Source organism: Folsomia candida, unplaced genomic scaffold (assembly GCF_002217175.1).
Source record: "Folsomia candida strain VU population unplaced genomic scaffold, ASM221717v1 Fcan01_Sc024, whole genome shotgun sequence".
In the NCBI taxonomy this organism is placed as follows: Eukaryota; Metazoa; Arthropoda; class Collembola; order Entomobryomorpha; family Isotomidae; genus Folsomia; species Folsomia candida.
This window is the reverse complement of record NW_019091216.1, coordinates 21,035-39,996: the sequence shown is the minus strand read 5'-3', so window position 1 is coordinate 39,996 and position 18,962 is coordinate 21,035. Positions and strand designations below refer to the sequence as shown.

General features: G+C 38.1%; 1 protein-coding gene across 1 annotated transcript in view; it reads left to right on the top strand.

Moving 5' to 3' along the window:
• The window catches only part of LOC110859101, a 48,735-nt gene extending 31,405 nt beyond the window's left edge, over window positions 1-17,330 (top strand). The window contains exons 3-6 of the mRNA XM_022107970.2: window positions 3,260-3,344; window positions 3,861-3,928; window positions 4,014-4,171; window positions 15,724-17,330. Of these exons, the coding sequence (XP_021963662.1) occupies window positions 3,260-3,344; window positions 3,861-3,928; window positions 4,014-4,171; window positions 15,724-16,030 (618 nt within the window). The 3' untranslated portion in view covers window positions 16,031-17,330. The remainder of the gene's footprint in view (window positions 1-3,259; window positions 3,345-3,860; window positions 3,929-4,013; window positions 4,172-15,723) is intronic.
• Window positions 17,331-18,962: the final 1,632 nt, after the last annotated feature.

The window sequence follows — 18,962 nt, the reverse complement described above, 5'->3', positions numbered from 1 at the left end:
TAGTAAAATGTTATTGATTTTGACAGATTTTATTACCCCTAAAAATCTGGTTATTATATCGTACGTCTCGTTTATCGAGGTAGTAGATGTGGAGTGAGTGAGTTTAACTTTAAACAGGATTTGTTGTATGTACATATACTCCAATTTTTGAGAGACGTTGTCGATCGTCAATTTTTTAAATGCGATTTCAGGCGTAATGTAGGTCTTGTGTGTTTACTCGCTGGTTTGGTTGGTTTTTGGTGGAAGGAAGAAGGGTTTTGGCTTAAATTGTTGGGGAGGATGCTACTTTTTTGTGTACTCCTGAATTAGTAAATACGGCGAGATGGTGACATTAATTGGGGAGTGAGGAAGTAATCAGTCTTGTAAAATGGTGCATGGGTTCCTAATTTTGTAGGTGAAATGTGCAATGAATTTGAATAATGTCACCTTCGAGATGAGCGAGCAGGTCGTGACTTTTTGGAGGATTTGAGATATTTTTTTAAATTCAAAGTTGTACGATGGAAATAATGGGAAGAATTTTGAGATGCTAGGGAGTGAAAATACATTTCTGGGCGTTTTTGAGATGGAAATATTTAAATTCGTGGCGTTTTGAGCATGGAAATATTTAAATTCGTGGCATTTTGACCATGCAAATATTTAGATTTGTGGCATTTTGGGCATGGAAAATTTTAAATTTGTAGTATTTTGGATTGGATATGAAACTATTTTAATTCATGGCGTTTTCGTTATGAAAATAAATTCATAGAGTTTTTTCATGCAAATACATAAATTCGTTGCATTTTACACATGAAAATACACACATTCCTAAAATTTTATGAATCCTTGGAATTATATTTTTATGAAAATAAGTCCCTGACATTTTGAGAAAGTTCAAAATTCCTTGATACAACTTGCATATCATTAATTTAGGACATGCCAAAAATACAATTCCACATACTCATTTTCACCCAGCCATGTGTGCAATTACCCCGTAAATTTATTATTTTTCAAGGAGACAAGCCATTATCACGCGTTAACAATAAATGTCTGCCATGCACTTTGCAACGATTTACGTACATACATATGCATTTATAATACTATGACATATGCAAATATCACCCATCATAAATATAGAGATGAGCGACTTATGGTCACCAGTCACCACACAATTTCTTTATCCACCCATAAATAAAGTCTTCTTCTTCTTCTTAAGCCGTCTTCTCTCTATTCTCCATGTGAGGAGAACAATGGAGGGCGAACAGTTCGTCAAACTTGGATTGGATTCGATTTCGCTGTGCAAAATTGTTTATTGTTTTTGCAACGAATTTAATTTGCATCATCTCCTACGAAATCTTGTACGTTACACGTTACAGATTTTATTTTTAGCATGAGAAGGCAATCGCCGTTGTCAGTGGGCGCGGAAGCTAAGTGGGGACATTAAGATTGTAGGACAAGATTTATATAAGATGGGGAGATGATGCACTCTAAGAAACCCGGTAACTAAGTTATTACCAGGCGGAGTATCGATGTGACTCTACCGCATGGTAATTTATTTATTATTGCGAGGTACCATTTTGTTACCAATCCGGTAATAACCCCGGTCGCGAAATTTGAAAACATTACCAGTTGGTAACAAAATGTCTACCACTCAATAATAAATAAATTACCATGCGGTAGAGTCACATAGATACTCCGCCTGGTAATAACTTAGTTACCGGGTTTCTTAGAGTGTGCGGACATCGAACAACCGTGGGGACATTGTCTCTCCCTTCCGCGGCCACTGACATATTGATGATGCATGCAAAAAGAGTGAAAGAGACCGAAGGAAGTAGTGTGTGTGTTATCTAAGATAAGCAGTTTGGCATGTAACGTGAGATGCGGTTTGAGCTGCAGTAAATGGATCTCTGCTAAACGGAGAGGAGGTCATTGTGCTGAGAGTTCGGAAGGACGAAGGAAAGTCATAATATAGCCCCACTTTATACGAGATGAGATGGTGTCATTTTATTTTATGTTGAGCAGCAGCACAGAGAATTGCACTTATGTATGTATGCAATGTGCGAATAATGATGCGATGCTTCCATTTTCTGCGGTATGTCACGTCTACTTTCATTCATTAAGCGGAGAAGAGTGAGACGAGAGGGAATAAGTAAACAAACTTTTGCTGGCAGATTATGTATTTTTTAGCAAGGACTGAAAGATGTATTCCAGTGAAAGTGTGTATAAATAGGTGCATGATGAGATGACCAGGGGGCGGATATGTATTTATTTATGGTCAACTTTTGCATTTCAGGACGACTGACGGTCAAACTTTGTGGGTGTGGGCCTTAACTCGGATAGAAATTGCAAAATATATTTGCATATTTGCACATATTTTTATGTTTTAAGACAAATATATTCGCTATCATTTGAAAAACTCGTAAGCCGTTTACATATTTTTTTCAAAAATACGTATATATTTTGTAAATATTTCAACGAATGTGACAGACAAAATTTTGTGAGCGAAAAAAATTGGATCACAAAAATCCAGAGGGTTGCATTCAAAAGTACAAATGATGTTAAAATTCATGGCTTTTAGGGTAAATATTTTGACGTTTTTGTTTTTCAAATATTGAATACATAACCGCCCTGTGATGATCCCTCTTGAATTTATGTAAATATGCAGTGGGATGGACGATGTTGAAATTTTGGTGTAAAATATGCTGACTTTGGCATTTTCCAGACCGAGGTTTGTGGTTGACTGACTTTACTTACGTACATCAATAATAATGAATAAGTGAATGAGTTAGTAGTGAGCTGCTTTATGTATATTTCGTACATATTTTACATTAATTACTCATGCACGAAGGAGCATGAGAAGAAGAACCACATCAAATATGACTTGTTTATGATGAGGAGGAAAACAGTGGCCGCGGAAGAAGAAGTGTGGACAGAGGGACAATGTCCCCACGGTTATTATTCGATGTCTGCATCATCTCCCCGTCTTATATAAACCACTCCCTCCCCCCATCTTACGTTAAAACGTTAATGTCCCCCGATGTCCCCACGGCTTCCGCGGCCACTGCCCGAAAATTATGTATTATTGGGTCGTTAGTGATGTTGCGATGATGAGACGGACATTTTAATTTGATTGAGGTTTTTGGTTATATGCTGATTTATTTATGATGACGAGTAACATGTTACATTCATAAATAGTTAAGTGATGTGGAAGATGATGAGAAATTTTACATATTGGGAATTTTGACTGATTAATTAATAAGTTTCTGAATTTCTAATTTTTTAGGTTTGTGATGAGCTTCAAATCTTCTGTTCAAGGTGCTCACCCGAACAACTGGAAGTCTTAAAGGTGACTGGGGTGCTACCGATGGGTAAGTGGAAATTGTGGTTAATTTTTGATTTGCATATTATTCGCAGTGGATATTTATTGCGAATTTTGAAATTTGAATTGAGCGACGGTAAAATTTTGTGTCTGGATTTCAACACAACTCTTGCAAAAATCATTCAAATTTCAAAATATTTTCGAAATTGTCACACATTTCAAGGTTTCAGAAATATTTACAAATATTTCCGCTATTCAAAAATACATACATTTCTTAAATAATTTCAACGATGTGAGACGAAATTTTTTTTTGCTTAAAGAAATTCGACCAGAAAAAATCCCGAGTATTATGGAAATTCAGAAATATGTATTTTGCAAAATGCTTATTTGTATGATTCTTTTTTATCGTACGACATATTTCGTAAACATTTGAGCGTTATTTTCGTAAATATTAAATATTTCCATGATTTAAATAAGAATTTGGCCAAAACTGCAGAAAAATTCCAAATTTTGGCGTTATTGTCATACATATTTGCCTGATTTTCAACGTGTGATCTCTTTTTAGGTGCTCATTCTTGCGGACTCATCACGAAAACTGATGCTGAGCGTCTAGTCAACGCGCTTTTGCACCGGGTAGGAAATAATAATTACGGAATGGAATGGAATGTTAAAGAGTTTTTGAAAATAATGAAATTTTTTTCACTTTCTTAACTTGAAGAATCCCCCGAAAGCGGCGGTGGGTTCGGTGGCGGCTCGGTCCGGAGCGGCGGCGTCGTCCCCAAACAACGCTTTCCGCGTGTATCACAAATGCTTCGGGAAATGCAAGGGGATCGTCCTCTCCAACTTGTACGATCGAATGGACTCGCTATGCATTGAGTAAGTCAAGTTTTTTTTTCGGAAATTTTAGGGTAAAAGTTTCAGAAACTTAAGTTGATACGAGCGGAGGATGAAGGTGCATTCATTTTCTGGTAACTTACGCCATGGTTGCGCGATAAGTATGGCGCAAACTGAAACATAGACGACTTATGATTAGGATGCGTATTATATTTTGTTCGTTGGGTAAATTTTCGGAAATTTTGGGGATAAAAGTTTTGGAAACTTGTTGACAGAGAATGAAGGTGCATTTAATTAAGTAAATATGTATGTATATACGATATTTTTTGGTAACTTGCGCCATGGTTGAGCTATAAGTATGGCGCAAATTGAAGTATTTATATAGCTGCCTAAAAAATTAAGAGTCTGTTACCTCCGATCTTTTTGAGGATTGAGTAAGTTTCTGGAAATATTCGAGGACGAAATTTGGGGAACTTATTTTTATTGCTGGGCAGAGAATAAAGGTGTATTTGTAACGATGTTTTTTTGTAATTTATGCAAAAATCGAGTCATAACTATGGCGCAAATTGCATAGCTTTGATTAAGACGTCTGTTACTTGGTGGATTTGCTTTGCATCCTGTTAGAATTTTACGAGTGACACACTGTCATCAGAAATTTTGGCACGTTTCTTTCCCAGTTTTTGTGGCGTGTGCGTGTCAATTTTATTGATTTCTCACTCCTCGTCCAGCCAAATTGTTACTTGGTTATTGTTCTGTTCACCCATCCAATTACTCCCTGAAATTGATTATGATCTCAAAAAGTGGTGGTGAACGTATGCAGCAGAGGAAACAATAATTAGAGTATGCTCAGCAAAAGTGGTGGACGTCCAATAATTAGAGGAATTCTAAGTAATAATCGAATGTCTCCACATTACATATTTGTAATAATTACAATCCACGTACATACATAAATCGAAAAGTGAAGTTGTTCTGTGCGAGACGTCGGGAGGCACATTAACACTACCAATTTAAGAAGAAATTACGCCCAGACAATTATTTTAATTATCCCGCTTGCGGCAATGGTGGACGCATTTTTGACCGACCGGGATTTTGGCCAGGGTTTCGAGGGCAGGTAGATAATCACTTGGGAGAAAGAAAGTGGTTTCGGGCAGGTGAATATTTTGACGTGCGAGAAACTAGTTCCCGACGCTATACTTCATACGGCGCGTGGCTAGATTGCGCGTATTTCTTGCACTTTCTCCCAGTTTCTTGCACCTCGCATTTCTCACTTTTCTTGGCTTGTAGTGCAAGAAATGTGGCAAACCCGCAAGAAACAAATACTAGGTGCAAGAAATAACGGGTAGAAAACGGTTTCTTGCAGGTAAATAATTTGACCTGCAAGAAATGCAAGGTGCAAGAAACTCCTTCCCGCCGCAATAAATAGATCACAGGGCGCGTGGCTAGATGGCGCATATTTCTCGCATTTTCTCCCAGTTTCTTGCGTTTCAGTGCAAAAAAATGTGGCAAACCCGTAAAAACGAAATACTATGCTTGACTTTTATTCGAGATTATTTGAATAAATCTGTCGAGGTGGATGCCACTTGATCTCCCCCAAGTTTGGTAACATTTCCATATATTTTCGAATTTTGGGGTTGTAAATATGGTGACAGATTTCAATTTTGGGGTTGAGAGCGGATGGTTGAATATGATTTTATTTATTACGGCGTAATGAAGTCTCGCCGCAGGAGGAGGTCGTCGCAGAAAGGAAATTATTATCCTAAACATATGCTCCTCACTCACTCACTTATTTACTCGTTTTGCACTTGGCTGCGTAAGAAATAAGTTGTCCAAAATCCAATCCAAGTCAGTGACCGCGGAAGCCGTGGGGTCATGGGGGAGGGAGGGGTTTATATGTGTAAGATAGGGAAATGATGCGACATCGAACAACCGTAGGGACATTGTCCCTCCGTCCCCACGCTTCTGCGGCCACTGCATCATATTTGAGTAGCCTGAAGCTTTAGGGTCATCGGGGGACATTAGTGTTGTAGGAACATATGTACCTGTTCAAAAATTCAGTTTTCATTCAAGTCAGTCATCCTGATTTCTGATTGATGATTTTCGTTCACATTCATTCATTTTCTTTCAAATTCATTTCACTTCACTTCATCTGATTTCATTTCTTACTTCACCCCATGTATTAAGCATAGAGTGAAAAATGAAATGAGTGAGAAATCTTTCATTCATCTGAAATGACGGAATCTTTCAATCATTTTCACTCAAATCACAGGAAATTCATTTTAATTCATAATTACTCAAATGAATGAAAATGAACAGGTATAGTTTGTATAAAATGGGGGCATCGAACAACCGTAGGGACATTACCCCTCCGTTCCGCGGCCACTGATGCACTATCCACTCAGGCATGAAATAGGATGGAGCGAGGGGGTAATTTTCCCCTGAAAGTGACAAGCACAACTAACTTTTTGAGGGAGATGTGTCACTTCACCTCAAAATTGTCGAGGATGAAAATAAGTAAATAATTACAGCCTTCTGATTTCATTTTACGGCCACTTCTTCTTCGAATTCTCTCTCTCTCTCCTGCCCCTGACAGGTTTTCGTTTCAGGATGAGATGTTTCGAGTTTGTGGTGAAAATTTATGTCAAAAAGTGGGAATTGTACAGATTTTTTTGTATGAATTTTTTTTTCATGAAAATCTGCAGATAAAAAATGCTTGTAAATATAGCAAGTTGGGTGAGGATTTGATCTCGTAAAGTGTGAGCTTGTGAGAATTTGAGTCAAAAAGGGATTTTTTGAGGGGAAAATTGTACAATTTTTTTTATATGAATTGTGGAAATTTTTTTGATGAAAATGAGTAAAACACACGAAAAATGCACGTACATAGCGGATTTGATCTCGTAAAGTGTGACTTTGTGGCGAGAATTTGTATCAAAATGGGATTTTTTAAGGGGAAATTGTACAATTTTTTTCAAGATTTGTTTATGAAAATTCGAAATTTACAAAAAATTTAGTGTGAATAGTTGTCATTTCGATCTCATAAAGTGTGAGAATTTATTTCAAAATGTGGATTTTTTCATGAGAAAATTGTTCAAAATTTTTTTTACCATGAATTACGGAAGATTTTTTTTATGAAAAAAATTTCATGTAAATAGCGACTGCTTTTAACGGAGGATGGAGTTTTATTCAATGCACTTCGACTTGACCGCGTGGGTGGTTAAGCTGTATAATAATTTGTCTGTGTACATACATCCATTTCAACTTTGGGGTCGTATCGTGCTAATGGATGCAAGTTTTTAACAATGTATTTTATTTTATGCCATTTATTCCCACCCACATCGTTAAAAGATTATAGATGCGGACAATCCTACCGGATTTGCATTGAAATTGCATATTTTGTTGGGCTAGCCAACCAGCCAGCCAGACGAGCACTTGTTGATCTCTTATTTGTCACTTATTTACGTTTACTGGGCAGTAAATCTGGCTAAAACCTTTTAATAACTGGGGACACTCTTTAATTTCACATCTCCACCAAAAATGGGAGTACTGCGCATGTACAGAGGGTGAATGTCTGGTATGTGATGGATTTTTCTCGAAATTTGCATATTTTTAGGAGAAAGACGTAGTTTAAATTGACCCTGGAAAAGTACTCCGGTCAGAAAATGTGAATAATGACGGTGTTAATGTTTTATAATATTTTAACTCCGTTAAAAATATACTGCTTGACCAATCGAATAGAAAATCATTAACATATTTATATATCTTCAGGATAATATATTCAATTTTTGAAATTATTTTAAATTTCAATCGTCATTTTAAGGCAATTTTTTGTAGCTACTCTTATTTTTGGAAGTCGAAAGGGTTGAAATTCATGAAAAAAATTGATAAATTTCAAAAGTGTGGTTGGTCACACAGGTAAAATTTGAATAATCAAATAGAAAATCATTAAAATATGTATCTTGAATTCAATTTTGAATCTTCCATCGTCCTTTTTGATACTTGCAGTCAAGGAAAGAGGGTAAGATTTAGCCGAAGAAGAGCTAAATTTAGCTCCGGCTTTATTTAGCCGACCCTTAGCTAAATTTAGCTCCGAAGGGTAAATTTTGCTCAAAATCTTCCGCCAAATTTAAATTATTCAATCTATAGCTATGAATTTAAAATAACCTTCGCCTTTAAGTTTTTGTAACGACGGTGGGCCAGATCACACAAAGCTGGGCCATTGCTTATTTGTCAATTGAAACCTGCTTAATTTACCTAAATTGACAAAAGCAACCGTCAGTGCATAATAAAGGCGGTCGGTCTTTTCAAAGTCTGACCAAGATAAATTTAGCCGAAGGTCAGCTAAATTTAGCTCTTTTTCAGAGCAAAATTAGGCTCGAGGAGCTAGATTTAGCTTTCGGAGCTAAATCTAGCTCCGGATCGGCTAAATAAAGCCGGAGCTAAATTTAGCTCTTCTTCGGCTAAATCTTACCCTCTTTCCTTGACTGACTTGTAAATAGGGTCGAAATTCATGAAAAAATGGAAAGATTAAAAATTCCAAAAGTATATATTTATGGTTGGTGGTCACATAGGTAAAATTCACCTTTTGTAAATGGGAGGGATACGATATGTAAGATAAGAGAGCTCTTTAAAAATTTAATATTGTGAATTAACTCACTATTGAAGAGGGTAGAATTCACTAATAAGGGAACGGATCAGCGAACCGTACCAATCACAATATTTATCACGGGGATTGGGGGGTTTATAATTGGTTCGTACATATACATACGCAGATTGTGGTTTGGTTTGGTTTGGTCATGAGATCAGAAATTATGGTCATGCTGGCGTCAGTTACTTAGCAAGTTTCATTTCGTTATTTCATTGTGCGGCACATATGCGAGGAGGGATGTGACACTTGTAAGATTCATTGAGTTAATTTGTTGGGAATTTGTACTTGGTAATTTCCCCGAGGACACGGCATGATTTTTATTTAGGTCTCCTTCCCCGCCCACCCAATTTGCGGGGAGAGAAAGAGGGACAGACAGATCGGTATTGATTCGGGGCAGGGTTTTGGGTGCAAAAGTAACCACGTGCAAGAAATAGCGTGGAGAAAGTGGTTTTTTGCAGGTAGTTTTTTTTACCTGCAAGAAATAACGGGGAGAAAGTGGTTTTTTGCAGGTAGTTTTTTTTACCTGCAAGAAATAACGGGGAGAAAGTGGTTTTTTGCAGGTAGTTTTTTGACATGCAAGAAATATCTGGGAGAAAGTGGTTTCCTGCAGGTATGTAAATATTTGACCCGCAAGAAACTACGTCCCGCCGCTATAATTCATCTGGCATGTGGCTAGATGGCGCTTATTTTTTGCACTTTCTCCCAGTTTCTTGCATTTCTTACTTTGCACTGCAAGAAATGCGGCAAATTCGCAAGACACGAAACACTGGAAAGTAACCACTTGCAAGAAATAACTGGGAGAAAGTGGTTTTTTGCAGGTATGTAAATATTTTCACCTGCAAGAAATGCAAGGCGCAAAAAACTCCTTCCGTCCGCTATACTTCATACCCCGCGCGGCTAGATGGCGCTTATTATTTCTCACACTTTCTTCTTGCACCTCATATTTCTTGCGTTTCTAGCTTTTCTCTGCAAAAAATGTGGCAAAGGAGCGAAACACTGCCTCCATTTAAACCCGTATTTAGCCCGTCTTGTTACGTCTCCATCCAAGCGATGCAAATTCCCTCCGTGTAAAGTAAAGTAAATTGAATTGCTCAAATAAGCGACCGACCAATAGCTCAAATATTTGGATGGGTGAAGACGACGACGGATTAGAGGCGCGTTAATCGAATTAATGGCTGAATCCCCTTCTCTTTGATGTCGGATCGGACGGACGAGGAGAAAGTTTGGTCCTTTCGGGAGACAGAAAGCAACCGATTATTTGTTCAGTTCAAGGTTTTTGTTACACTGCCAATTAACCAGGGAAGAGAGGATTAAACCCGGCTTAGCTACATATTGTTCGAGAAATTTGGATTTTGTGTATGTATGTACATGCTGGTTCAATCGATAATTGTCTGTCGGACTTTATCCTCGTCCTCTTGTAAAGTCCTTCATTTACTTTAAAGCTTATTATTAAATAGCAGTCGAGGGTTTGGGAAGGGAGCTTGCCATGTTGAAATTTAATGTAAGCTTTTACAGAATTTTCGGAAGTGTAATTGTCACAGGGTGAATATTTATCTATGAAAAATCGTTTAAAGACATATGCATTTAATGTTTGGGGAAAAAATTGCCAAACTATTTATGAAATATGTATTTTAAAAAATGTAATAATAAGAATTTTCGAAAAATTTGTACTTCTAAATGAATGTAATCGGGTCTGGACTTTTGTACTCGTTTTTTTTGTGTACTAAAACAATGTCATCGCTGAAATATTAGTATAAATATTTTTGAAAAAATATGTAAAAGATTTACGTATTTTTCAAATAATAGCGAAAATATGTCTGAAAACCTAGAAATTTTTTGAAATTTTTATGATCAGCCAAAGATAAGGAACACGCCGATAAAGTTTGTCCTCATCAAATCAAAAAGTTGAAAATATTTAAATACATATCCGCTCTCTGCTCCTTTCCTTTCCTGCCGAGTTTTCACTAGAGCTTTCTCTCCTCTCCGTCTAAATACATGTCTATTTTATAATAGAGGGCCATTAGTATATTTAAAGTAATTATGTTTCTGGAGAGGTTTTAAGTTGCAGAAAAGTAAGCAGGTTCTCTCTCTGCGATGTTACATTGTATCCTTTAATGAGACCTTATTGCTAGGCATTCTCTCATTAAAAAGGGATTTTACATGGTATAAAGAAGAGGACGTTATTAAATACAAGAAGAGGAGAGGAAACCACGACCCTAATCTTTTCGACAAGCACATCCCCAGCTTAGTTTTGCTTTTCACTAGAAAAGTGAGTGAGATTTTCTCGGCTAAATGCATGCACGTGGGCAAAGAGAGAATTTCTTTACCTTGATAAAATAAATATGAAAGCTTTTATCGGAAAAAAGGAGACACTCTTAGAAAATTGGTATTAAATCAGGTACTGACTGGAGTACATATAAATATGGCTTTACCGGCACGGTGTAATACCGGTAATGAAAAATTTACATTCAGAAACAAACTACTACCAATCCGGTAGAAATTTGCTACCAAATCAATTCTAGTACATTTATGTATAACTCTACCGGCACTCGTAATGACGGGTATTACCGCTTAGTAATGAAAAATTTACCAGTCACAAACAAATTACTACCAATCTGGCAGGAAGTTAGTTCCAGATCAATCCCAGTACGGAGTATATATGTCACTCTACACCTTAGAAAACTGGTATTAAATCATTACCGACCGGTGTACATACTTATATATATGACTCTACTGGCACTCGTAATAACGGGCATTACCGTCTTTACTAAAGACTCTTTAGTAATGTTGTAGTAATGAAAAATATACCATTAAGAAACAAACTACTACCAATCCGGTAGAAAGTTATTACCAAATCAATACCAGTACGGAGTGTATATCTGACTCTACCAGATTTTTAACAGTGTGCTTTTCCCTGCTCTGCTGGTATGAAATCACGGCATGTGCCCTGATCTCTTAGATACTTGAGACGGAGTACTCGAGATTTTGATGACTTGATGAGAATAATGCCCTTATAAAACTGAGATTATTAAATACGCAGTAAATTGCTAAGAAGTCCTTAAAATTTACTAATTCGATTCTCTGGAATGCTATATTTAGCTCAGTAATTAATACGTATGAAAAACTTCTTCTTTATAAAAGCGGAATTATTAAGTACCAAATAAATTGCTGAGAAGCTAAGACGTCCTTCGCAAAATTTACTAATTTGATTTACTCGAAAGCTATATTTAGCGTAGTAATTACGAAAATGTCTCTTTATAAAACTGGGACTATTAAATACGAAGAAAATTTCTGGCTAAGCAGAAGTCCTAGAAATTTGTTATAAGTATATTTGTAATATTTGTAATAAGACATCCTTTGCAAAATTCGCTAATTTGATTTGCTCCAAAGCTATCTATATTTAGCCCAGTAATTAATGTCGCTGGTCAATTCAATGTTTTGAATAGCCACTCCCACTACCAGCAGCGAGCCTATTCAGGTTTGGGTGGGTGTAGTCTCTTCGCCGGTTGAAAGGATGAGACTTCTGCTTTCCTCCGAGAAATGGTGCAAATAATGTGTGCACAACAAATGACGGTCTCTTTAATGCAACGCCAATTTATTGTCACAATTTAACTCACTAATTATTACACCAATTGTCCACTATTAGGACCACTGTCTCAGCAGTAAGTCTGCTCTGTTCCTATTCTAAACTACGACTCTTTTCTACCTCTTGTTAACCTTTACTCAAATCCAAGGTTAATTGTTCATTGCCTTTCTTTCTCTTGCCAACTCACCACCACCGCGAATCAAAAATAGTGGGGCGACTTAAGACACAAAAAAGAGAGATTTTCATGCATGAAAAGCTTATATTACGCAAAACAATGAGTCTCATTTCCAGTCGAGCATAAAGGAAATGAACGGAAGTCTTACTTAGGAGTCTTGAATTGCAGGCTGATTCTATTCCCTTCTTGGAAAAAGCGGGTTGAAAGAAAGATAAGGTACAAAAGGTTCGTACGGATGAATAAGTCCAGTCCAGTCTTGCGAATCGAATCAGTCTCGACGAGAATTTTGTGTCCATTCGAAGTCCTCGGAATGAATGGGGGAGGATTACTGGAGGACAAATAAGGGAGGTCGACCAGCGGATGCGCTCCGATTTTGACAAAAAACTTGTGATCACAAATTTAATTAGAATGAAATTTGGGAAAGACCCGATCTCCCAATGGGCACGTTTGGCAGAGATATTTGCATCCGAAGAGGAGAAAACGCGCCTTAAAGTCGACAAATTTTACACTTTCCAAATTTACCGCGCGTTTTCTCCTCATCGGATGCAAATATCTCTGCCAAACGTGCCCATTGGGAGATCGGGTCTTTCGAAAATTTCATACTAATCAAATTTGTGATATATTTTCCCAAAATCCGACAGCATCCGCTGGGAGACCTCCCTTGTTAGTGAATTGAAGAGAAAGTCTGTGTCTTTTCTCCTCCTAGAAAATAAATTTCATCATCCCACCACCATTCCGAACGAGATAAAAGCGAAGGTAAAATCTGTTGAGGGAAGAAATCTCCTGAGCAGTTAGTTTGTCGCGACAGTGGCCGCGGAGAAGCTGGAGGGGACAATGTCCCCACGGTTATTTGATGTCCCCATGTTATACAAACCCTTCCTTCCCCTATTCTACGATGTTAATGTCTCCCCAGTTTCCGCGGCGCCTGTTAGTGGATGACCTATAAAGTATGGATGGATGTCAGGTTGGCGCCTAAGTGGAGGAGTAGGGATTAAAAGAGGAGTAAAAAGAGGACACGCTACTAACGACGAGCTTAATACAGATGGAGCTCAAAGTATAGCTTTTGGCTCAGCACCATCCAAACTGCAGCATCAGCTTGTCTTTCGTCCTCTTAAAATAGATAATATTTTACGCCAAGATTTCATTCATCGCGGGATTACGATGAGCCATATATGTACATACGCGCTTAGAAAAGTGGTATTAAATCATTACTGACCGGCGTACATAAATTTACGACTCGACCAAATATGCGATAATAATGTTTTTTTGGTGTACTAAAAGTTTTACCACTGAGAAACAAACTACTACCAATCCGGTAGAAAGTTATTACCAAATCAATACCAGTAAGTACATATATGTGACTCTACACTCTTAGAAAACTGGTATTAAATCATTACTGACCGGAGTACATATCTATGACTCTACCGGTATGCTAATAACGGCCATTACCCTTTAAAATGTTGTAGTAATGGAAAATTTACCACTCAGAAACCAACTACTACCAGTCCGGTAGAAAGTTACTACCAAATAAATCCCAGTACGGTTTGTCGACCAGATTTTTAACAGTGTCCGTCCATCAGCTTTTACTTGGGTGCGTCTAATTTGTCTCGAGCAAATGGTCATTTTTTATCCCCGTTAATGCCGAACACGAGTAATCGCTCAGGTTGTGACATGAATTTTCCATATTCGGTCGGATGGACGAGATCCAATTTGCCCGAGAGACAAGACAAGGAATGGAATGAGGGAGAGAGAGAAAACCCGGGAGAATATCCGCCTTCCTTAAGTGCCTACCTTTTTCCGAGGTCTTCGACTTCTTGTTATCCACCATCCACCACCACCCATAATGCGCAGGAAGAAGGAGAGTTTGCTGTGACATGAACCATACCATTCCTACAAAGTCGTCCTCGAGAGTTGAAACTCTGTATTAAATGGGAAGGTTGATGATGATGGGTAGGGTTTGGCACATTTCTTGCAGTGCAAAAGGGAGAAATGCGAGGTGCAAGAAACTGGGAGAAATGTGCTTCTTCTAGCCACGTGTGTATGAAATATTCGCGGCGGGGCATAGTTTTTTGCGCCGTGTATTTCTTGCAGGTCAAAATAGCTGCAAAAAACACTCTTTACCGTTATTTCTTGCAAGTGGTTACTTTCAAGAGTTTCGTTTCTTGCGGGTTTGTCACATTTCTTCCAGTGCCAAGCGAGAAACGCGAGAAATGCGAGGTGGAAGAAACTGGGAGAAATATGCATTTGCATTTCTTACAGGTCAAAATACTTACCTCCAAAAAACCACTTTCTCCCCGTTATTTCTTGCATTCGAAACATTGATGATGTGTTTTTGTGTATTCTGCATTATTTTCTCACGGACGTAGATTTAGTTGTGACTTGAGCGCTCACGTGGATGGAGAATATGTATGCGTGCATGTTGTTCTGTGTGTGTTCTGCTAGAGAGAGAAGAAGAAGATGCATTTCATCCTTGCTTCCTCAATGGCAATCGGGAGTTATTTTTATCCCGAGGAGAGAGAAATGGGACCGATTAATGCATTTTATTAGAGTCAAAGTGTAAATAGAGCTAATCTGATGTCGCCGTAGTGCGGGTGGCGCCACGACACTTATCGGGAGAATGCGCTCGTAAATTGCATATTATTTAATATGGGATGAAACTATATTATGTGAAGACTTTGTCCGTCTGTCTGTCAGTAGGATAACGGATCGAGATCATACCTGTTCAAAAATTCAGGTTTCATTCAAAGTCAGTCATTCCTATTTCTGACCGAAGATTTTCATTCACTTTCAGTCATTTTCTTTCAAATTCATTTCATTTCCCTTCATCTGACTTCATTTCTTACTTCGCCTCATGTATTAAGTACAGGGTGAAAAATTAAATGAGTAAGAAATCATTTCATTCACAGTCATTCATCTGCAATGACGGAATCCCTTAGTCATTTTCATTCTCAAATTACAGGAAATTCACTTACACTCACCATCATAATCACATTAATGAATGAAAGTGAACAGGTATGATCGAGATTGCTTTGCGGCATAATACGTATGACCCCATGGGGAAGGATCCTATCAGCTTTTGGGGCTAATTTCCCCCCCACTGAAGTCATGGGAATATTTTCTGAATTACCTGTTTCACCCCGTTGCTACATTTCGTTTCCTCGTATTTACTTGTTGTCTTGATTTATTTGCAGGTGTGTGGAATGTCACGGCCTATTTTCCCCGGCGCGCTTTGTAGCCCACTCTCACCACCGGCAGGAAGTGAGGACTTGTCACTGGGGATTCGACTCGTCCAAGTGGAGGCACTACCTCCTCCTCGACAGGGATGAGGATCCAGAAAAATGGACAAAGTCGTTGGCCGAGTTTAAAGGAAAGTTCGAACAGAAACGAAAGGTAAGAAAAAAGACAGTTTTTTTTAGAAATGTGGATGAAAATGAGTGGGTGCGAACAAGGGAAATCAGAGGACCAAAAAAATGCGGGTCAAATTCGGACCCGGAATAAAGACATTTTTGTGGGGGACCTTTTTGAAAGGGAAAAAATTGGAGGATTTTTAAAAAAAAAACAAGAGAAAGAAATTTGGGTGGTGTTTTTTTAATGGAAATGCGGGATAAAAAATTTTAGATTATTTTTGAGTGACAAATAGAAAACAAGATTTTGAGATTTTTTATAGATAAAAAATTCAGAGAGAAAAATTTGGGGAATATTTTTTTAGGGGAGAAACAGAAAAATTGGAGATTTTGTGTATAGCAGAAAACAAAACGAAAAAAATGCACAAAATTTTATACCGGAAAAGCAGAAGCAACAAAATTTCGAACTATTTTCATATAAATAACGGGACCAAAAAAGACAGAAATCACACCCACGCTAAAATTGTCTCCATCCGAAACAAAATGATAAGCCGCACATGCACCACTCGTTATGTTTTGTTCTTCTCGAGTTGGTTGTTCATTTCAAATCAGAATGTCATTATTAGCTCAAGGTTGTTTGAAGAGCATTGTCCTCTCTCTCGCACAGGAGGAAATGTGGCATTATTATCAAACATTTCTCCTTTAAATTGAGAGAAAGGAGAGAAGGAAGGAGCTGCTCCTTTTGAGCAGTGGCCGCGGAAGGGTGGGGACAATAATGTCCCCTCGGTTGTTCGAGGTCCGCATCATTTCCATATCTTATGTATGAAACCCTGCCTCCCCCATCCTAAAATGTGAAGTCCCCATATGTCCCCACAGCTTCCGCGGCCACTGGGAGAATTCAGGCATCTCAAATCTATGAACATGATGCAGTGGCCGCTGAAGCGTGGAGACGAAGGGACAATGTCCCCACGGTTGTTCGATGTCATCTGCCCATCTTATATAAACCTCTCCCTCCCCCCATCCTACAATGGCAATGTCCCCCCATGTCCCCCACGACTTCCGCGGCCACTGCCTTTTTGAGTCAAGTATTTCAAACAAAAGCGGAGAAAGTTGGACACATCTCTGCCTCTCTCTCTCTCACTTTGTTTGACACTTGAGCATGCTCGAAACCTTGTTGATACAAACGAAGGGAATTTTGTGCTGCCTGGCACACTTTCCAACTTTTATTCGTATCTCTTCTCTAGAAATTCCTTCTGAATTAAATAAAAGGCGGAGGAGGAGGAGGAGAGGGAACTAAAATGCACTAAAATTCCCATTATTCGAGAACGGAGGAGAGACACGAACGAATTAAGTGTAACATTTTAGAATTAGAATTTTGAAACGAAGTTTTGCACCCACGCGAAAAGGAAGTGGATTTTGTATGCGATAAATAATTTCGTTGCTTTGCTGCATAAAATGGGAACTTTATATGTGAAAGTTTGATTTGGGGGTTCTTTCACTTCCTGGAAATTTTGAGAATTTTGAAAATTTGTTGAGTGGACTGGACAGGTTAATTTTTATACGCGTCAGTTATTTGGGTTCCAGATTTTGTGCATTTCAGAATTAGAATTTTGAAATGAAGTTTTGCATTTCGTACGTTTTCGACCCACGCAAAAATGACATGAAGTGGATTTTGTGTGGTATAAATAATTGCGTTGTTGCATAAAATATGGAAAAACGGGAACTTTCTAAATATGTCTAACTGACAATCAAGCCTGGTTTTGTGGGTGCTTTTACTTCCTGGAAATTTGGGGAATTTGTTGGCGAACAGATTGATATTTTCAGTTATTTTTTGGCTGTGGATCCAGATATTTGATTCAAATAATTTGAATTAGAATTTTGCTATGAAGTTTTACATTTCGTTCATTTTCGACCCACGCAAAAATGACATGAAGTCAGTGGATTTTATATGCAATAAATAATTTCCTTACTGTACTGCATAAAATGGAAAGGAAACTGGAACTTTCTATGATTTTGGGGGTGCTTTCACTTCCTGGAAATTTTGAGAATTTTGAAAATTTGTTGAGTGGATGGACAGGTTGATATTTGTAAGTTTGGGATCCAGATTTGGGGCAAATAGTGACACAGCCAACAAGTATTTTGTACCCTTTCTTTTTCCTCTCCGGAATTTCTTCGCGTGGTTGAGTCGTGGTCGTGTCCGGGACGAATTGCATCCTCGTCGAGATTTTTGTTCCTTCGTGACACGTCCAATTCGGATCGGAATGAAATTAAATTTTTCTTTCTGTCTGACACGTGTCGTGTCTCGCATTCTTTCTTGGTCTGCCGCACTGACTGATTATTAAGATTGGATTGAAACGGAACGGATGGAGTGTATATTATTGATTGAATTGAGGGGAACAAAATCAGAGGTGATAGGATTCCTCCAAGCTCTTAAATTTCCCTAGAGGAGGAGGAGGGAAAACTACTGCGGGAAATGTGTCTAGCTGTCTGTCTCCATATTCTTTAATTCCATTCTCACTGAAGAGTGAATTGGATTGGAGGAGAGGAGAGGAAAATGTGGGATTTAAAGTCAGGGGGGAGAGGATTTTGGGGATTAAAAATGTTACCGAGATAAGGAGTGTTTTAAAGGGGGACATGTACATATTTGTAGATTTGTAAGATGTACACTTTGTGATGTGATTGTTACCGTTGGATGTTCTACCGCATGGTAACAACGCTACTAATAAGTTGTTTTCTCAGGGTAAGAAGTTGAAAATCTGGTGTCGGTAATATTTTTATTAGGAGAGCGGGGACATTTGGGGCTGAGCAGGATTTAGTTAGCTTCTGTGGTGATAAATTATTACCGAAGCGGTAGAACTGCATAGTACTTCCGATGGTAATAATCGTATTACAGAATTGTGGAGAGTATATCTGTAACTGAATTTGGACTGGATTTCGAAATTTGCATCAACGTTTCCGAAATCCAATATTCAACCAAACCGCCGTCTGCTTCCTGTCAGTCAAGCAGAACTCAATTATTCGTGATGCTGGGTGATGAGCTTTTTATTAAAGTTTCTCTCCATGTACCTAATTAATGGATGTTTGAA